Source organism: Protobothrops mucrosquamatus, unplaced genomic scaffold (genome assembly GCF_001527695.2).
Source record: "Protobothrops mucrosquamatus isolate PMUCROS unplaced genomic scaffold, P.Mucros_1.0 scaffold_1, whole genome shotgun sequence".
Classification (NCBI taxonomy): domain Eukaryota; kingdom Metazoa; phylum Chordata; class Lepidosauria; order Squamata; family Viperidae; genus Protobothrops; species Protobothrops mucrosquamatus.
In genome coordinates, this window is record NW_015386077.1 from 178,540 (window position 1) to 184,892 (window position 6,353).

A 6,353-nucleotide genomic window follows, 5' to 3' on the forward strand; every position below is an offset into this window, starting at 1 on the left:
TGAACTTTTTAGCTTGACAGAACTTTGCCATGGCAAATTAATCAAAGTTTTCAGTTGGTTGTTTTGCTGCTGTCAAAATAAATGCCCCAATATTGTAGCATGGATACCATAGAGCAAACCTAGCAATGGTAACACTAAAATCTCTACTCTCCTGGCAAACAGGAGTCTGATGACTCTTTCTAAAAACCAATCAGTTGTAGATTTTGTCCTTGTTGCTGTCACAGATGAATATGGCTACTCTTCTGGAATTGTAATTTTTGCCAATATACTATTTGTGTTGGTGGAAACAGCAATCTGGAAACACTCTCAGATAAACAGCAACCAGATATACAGAATCAATGCAGAAAACAATGTAAAAAGTAATTATCTTATGTTATGTTTCTTATTCTTATAAAAATAACTGCTACTTGCTCCCGTTTTAAATCTATTTTAGAATAGATGTTAACATAAGTACATGATTTCTAGTTACAGTAGAGAAAAGCAAGAAAATCAGTTAAAGAACTTGAATTTGTTAATAGAATATAAATTTGAAGTGTGTTTTTACGAACGACTTGGAGACCTTTCCCGTTACTATTTCTAGCAAAAACTATATAGGGGAAGATTTTATTCATATTGTAAGGGATTCTTGTTTTTTTAATATATTATATTTCCAGGTTAAACTTTATATCAAATGGGATGTTCTGTAACTCAAATCACATATTGAGTTCATTTACTAATTACTAGCAATAATAAATTTCTAATATCTTACAAACTTTGCTGTGAGTGATCCTGTAAACACTGCAAGGTCATGAATCCAAATTATAGCACAAGAAACCACACTGAAAGTTTGCAGTAGCAAGAAGGTATCTTCATTATTTGAAAAAAAAATAAAATTCAAACTTTTGTCATCACATAAAAACATGACATATGTAATAAACATATTTACACTTCTGTTTCTGATTATAAATATACATTATATACAAAATAATGTTACAAAATGTAGAAAGTTCAGTGCTTCTGATTTTTACTTTAAATTACTGAAATGCTAGGCTTCAAAATAAACTACAGACAGACACTAATATAAACCATATTATTGATTTCTGAAGCTCCTCTTCACAATGGCCTTGTGTGGTCAGACCAAAATGTCAGTAGTGAACATGCCAAGCAAGAATTTGATTGCACAGTTCAAGGCTGGAGATGGATTAATCCAGCCTGAGATTTTCAAGGTCAGGAACATTGCTCTTCCATCACAGAAAACACGATCCCAACTTCCTTGAATGAAAATTTGCTTCCTCTCTCTGCTTCCGCCATATTCTCTTTCCCACAGTACTTGTTTATCGCTATGAACAGCACTTCCTATCTGAAATGTCTATTATTATTGCTGTAAATGTACAACAGAGTCTATGTCAGTTCTGAATTTCCAGTTCAGAACTGCTCCTTTGGATTCAAAAACTTAAGGATACTCCTTTCTTTGTAGCAAAGTGAGGAAAGAAACAAACAGAGCAAACTAAGGGCTTTATAGTTCCCCCTCGCCACATAATGGATTTCCACCAAAGTCCCCCTTTGTAGCTTAGTCTTTGTCAGGTGTTTAGAAAAAAAAATTCAACTTAAATCAGCGTGGGAGTTTCTGCAGCAAGTAATAGAAAGGCAGTATCATAAACACTTGGCTGCCTGTAAAAAAAAAAAAAAGTCATGGTGCAATCTTCCAGATTATCTGCAGCTGAAAGGGTGGCACCAGATGGAGATCTCTAAGAGAAAATCCAAACCTCTCCTGATACATGTAACACAAAAAACAACAACTTCTGTTTATGGTGACTAGTAGTGCAAAGGTCGTGAAAACAGCTGATTGATTTTAAACGCACTTATAAGGCTTTCAGGGAGCCCTGGGTTTCAGTTTCCTCTTATAAAAGAGGAAAGTCATCATTCTCTCTCGGGTCAGATTATGTCTGGGGAGGTCGCTGTGATTCACCAAAAGAACTAATCCCAGTTACTGCTCAGTTCGCCAAAGCAGTATCCAAGGAGGCAAAATGCCAGTTCAGTAGCCATGTTCCTTAAGTTGTCTGTAAGTAATAAATGGGAGAGGGGGGAAAGGAGGGGTTAAATACAGGAGCAACAGGAATGGCTGAGGGCCACTCCCGGACAATACTGCTTGGGTGCTGGAGGGGAAAAGGCTGATGGGTCTTGATTTGGGCTCTCTAGATTCTCAGACACGCTTTTAGGCACTTCCAAATCCAGAAAAAAAAAAACCAACGGTGACATTTATTCCGTATCCTTTTCTGCATAGAAAAATATGTTTCTTCATTCTTCTCACAGTGACGTTGATTAACTCTTCTGTGATAATGTCAAGGGCCTTTAAACTGACAGGCACCTTTCAAGACTTAAATTCTGGAAAGTCATACAACTGTCCATGAGCAACTGGCATGTCATTTCAAAGGCTAGTAAGAGACATCTTCATCTCTCCCCTGCTAGTAGTCAGTTACATTCCTCCTATTAGACTTCAAAATAAGGAAACAGGGGGTAAAAAGGTATATTGCATCTTTTAAATTCACAGTCTGTCCAGTTCACCCACTTTCATCCACTCCTCCTCCTGAGAGCAGCAAATTGCATATAATTAAAAAAAAAAACTAAGTCCAATCCAATTTTGAATTGTAAACAATGTAGTAGGAATGTCCACTTCGTGGCATCTCTAGAATTCTAGAACTGAGGTGCAAACAGAGCAGCCTTCACTCTTATACCTGCCATAAACATAGAAGAGAGAGAGAAATAGACATTTCAATTAACCCAATATAAAAGTAAAATTAAGCATATATATAACAATTGTTGACTTAAATAGTTTAGTCACAGGGGGAGGATCTTTATGATTTGTAAGTTCAACCTTTACCCACGTAACTCTCAATTTAAGCCTTACATAGTCCGTAATTTAATTTGTTGAATTCTTGTGTCCTTACTATCTATGCTCTGATTTATAACCTTAGATTCAAAGATGGTGTTGTGTAACAGAAAGTTAGTTCTGCTCACACAAGGTTTCCTGGTTTCCCCCAATTTCCTCTTTGTGCTCTGGCCCTCTTGGGTCATATCCCTTGCCATTCCGAAGATCCCCCAATTACTATTCCCAACTTTTCATGGATTACAGGATCCCACAGAGGAATGTGAAAAAAATACTCTATGATCACAGAATTTGAATTTAATATTTCATTGAATAGTTTATTGGGGTGATCATAAGCAATATTTTAAAAATTCTACTTTTTGTAACATTCTATGTAGTTTGTCACATGTATACGCCTGTCTATGTTGAAAATACCAAGTTGCATTGCTCTCCTTTCTTTCTGAATGTCACATTACTGAACATTATTCAGAGCAAAGATCACATTTCTGTAGGCAATATACATACCTCTGTAGCTATAATACATTCATTCCGCTCTTCTGTTATTACAAAAACAGACTGGTACATTGAATCCCTTGGAGAACATATTGCTGATATTCTACATTCTGGCTTTTCACTGTTGAAAATAAGATAAAATACAAGGTGAAAATTCAGAACCAATGTCAAAGCTTTATACTGCAAGATGTGAAAAAAGGATATTGTAGGAAAGTTGTGGTTGAAAGAAAAAAGGCACTGGCATGAGAGTCAGCAGATAATAAGAGCAACCAGTTCACCACACATTCTAGGTTTATTCTTTTTCATGTCTGTGCAGTGGAAACTAATGGTACTTATGGTTTCTATCAACACACACATAATGGTACTTATGGTTTCTATCAACACACACATTATATTTGACAAATTAATAGCTGTGAACTTGGACACGCTTGAGAAAAACTAAAACTTGTTTCTCTTTTCGAAACACAAGATCAATTAGAATAAGGAGTAACTACTCATCAGTGAATGTCCTTGAGTTTACCTTTCATACCCAAAACAGTGACTGCAAAAAACTAATTGAAAGGAAAACACTGCATTTTTTAAAACATGTGATATACTGTAGCCTGACTCAAATTACAGAAATCTGTTGAAGGACTAATGACACAGAATGTAGATTTCAGGAACTCTTGTAATATGGAAAACTTCTGTTTAAACTGTTCCGATTGTTCATATTATTACTCTGAAAAATAGATTAATCTCACTTCAGTGTTAAAAAGAGGATAGGATTTCACCAAATTTGTTTTCAGTACAGGTAGTCCTCGACTTATGGCAGTTGGCTTAATGACTGAAGTTATACTAGACCTCAGAAAAGCTACTTACACCCCATCCTCAAAGTTACAATTGCCGTGCATAACTCTGTGATCACTGTATTCACATTTTGGGCGCTTGGCACTCAGGTCATATTTATGACCAATACAAGATCCCGTGTCATGTGACTTAGATTTGCAATGTTTTTTTACCATTTTTCAGCAGAAAATAGCAAAAAAATACCCAGTGCATATACTGGATTCACTAAATGACCACATGATTCGCTTAATAATCACATGATTTACTGAATGACCAAGTGACTCACTTTATGAACATAAAAACTATCATAAAATCAAGTCCAGCCATTTATCTGCACTGAAGGACAGGGAGGAGAGTGTTTTTGTGAAATGAATACATCATCCCTTATTTTTATTTTAGTTCTGCTATGATCCGGGGAATTAATGAATTCTTATTCACAGCAATATCATATCCAATCTAAGATGGGCTACAGTAATGCCTTTATGCCAGCTTAAACAAAGATGGGAAGAGGGTATAGAAAAAGAAATAGGGTATTTAAAAAACAATATATAGGATTCAAACTTATATAGAATATTTTCTTATGTTGGAATTATTTCTTGTTCTAATTAGAACAATAAAGTATTTTCAAAACTTCGCCAATTAATTTTTTTTGTAATAATGAAGAATAAGTATATTAATTAGTATACAAGAAAATTAAAAATATCAAAGTCATTTTCATCTATACTTTCAGACTCATTTGCTTCTTTCTGAGAATTTTATACTAAAACACAACCTTTATTCTTCATAGTTTCAACAGTGCAAATAAATTCATCTTCTAAAGGGAAATTTCATACCTGCATAGCCAGAAGGGCGATTTCTCTCCTATACACTTTTCACTTTTATGGTATTTATCTTCCTGAGCCCCTCTATTTGTCAGCTCCTTCACCAGGTTATAATCCAATGTATGGTTTTTAAGTTTGTAGTTTGATTTCTCCAGTACGCAATCAATTTCAAGGTCTTTATTTTTATTGGTGTTTTTAAGCTGAGAAGCCGGGATGAGATTTTCCTTCTGGAAGTCAGACACGTTGTTCATCGTTTCTGAATTTTGCTCTGGGTGTCTCTGCATCTGTCGGATAACTATGGCTATCATGCAGCACAGGATGAGGAGAGCTACTAACCCAACTCCCATGGATATAGCCACCCAGGGAACTGGCTTAGGAAGCGGTGGAATGATGGTCACAGGATTCACTGCAAATTCACAGTGGATGCCCAGGAAGCCAGAAGTACAGTGGCAAGCAAAGCTTTTAGTGTAGAGCCCACTGTAGCACGTCCCCCCATTTTGGCACGGTCCAGAAGAACAACCATCTCTAGTTCTAATTTCACAATTTCTGCCAGTGAAGCCTGGCAAGCAAGTACATTTGTAATCATGGGTAGCATCAAGATCTTGACATGATCCTCCATGGGAACAGGGATTTCTTGAACATCTGCTGATGTATATCTCACATGTCTGACCAGAGAAGCCTGGACGGCAGCGACATACATGCTGTTGGCCCATTACAAAACACTGCCCACCTACAGAAGGGGAAAGAGCCTTTTTAGTGTTCACAAAGCATTGCAATGATTACAATAAATGCAAAGAGTAGGAATGTCCAGCTACAAATTAACACCAAGCTAGATTACTCAACTTTGAAAATAACTAAAACAAACCAGAATCCCCTTTCTGTTCCAGGTCTTAAATCTTCTCCCCTCTCTGCCTTTTTAAACAAAATCTTCAAAAGATCAGTGCACATATAATTTGGTCCTACAGATTTGCTTCTATGATGCTTCTGAGTGTCCTGTAGTCTTGGTTTCACTAATCTGTTGCTGAACCTGCTTCTTATACTACACAATTAAAATGAACAAAGGCTCTCACAAGATGTAAAAACATTGCATAAGGACTTTTGGGAGAGTTGAGGAGAAAATAGGATAAGTGGCAGATCTATGATAGAATACAAAGTTGAGGGATGTTTTAGACCATCTTTCCTTGAGGTTCTTCAGTGAGGATAGAATTAGGGATGAACATCCTGTTTCATTTAAAGACATGCTTATTAAAAAAAATCCACTTATCCAAATTCAATAAAACTCTACATATATTTTAGTTGTTCCTTGACATGGGTACTATGGCCTAATGAAGTGAGAATATATATGTATA

At 36.0% G+C, this 6,353-nt stretch overlaps 1 protein-coding gene across 1 annotated transcript in view; it reads right to left on the reverse strand.

The window, feature by feature from the left end:
* Positions 1 to 2,693: 2,693 nt before the first annotated feature.
* The window catches only part of DLL4 (delta like canonical Notch ligand 4), a 13,316-nt gene continuing 9,656 nt past the window's right edge, over positions 2,694 to 6,353 (reverse strand). The window contains exons 9-11 of the mRNA XM_015810279.1: positions 5,017 to 5,734; positions 3,371 to 3,479; positions 2,694 to 2,714 (exon numbers count right to left, since the gene is read on the reverse strand). Of these exons, the coding sequence (XP_015665765.1) occupies positions 2,709 to 2,714; positions 3,371 to 3,479; positions 5,017 to 5,734 (833 nt within the window). The 3' untranslated portion in view covers positions 2,694 to 2,708. The remainder of the gene's footprint in view (positions 2,715 to 3,370; positions 3,480 to 5,016; positions 5,735 to 6,353) is intronic.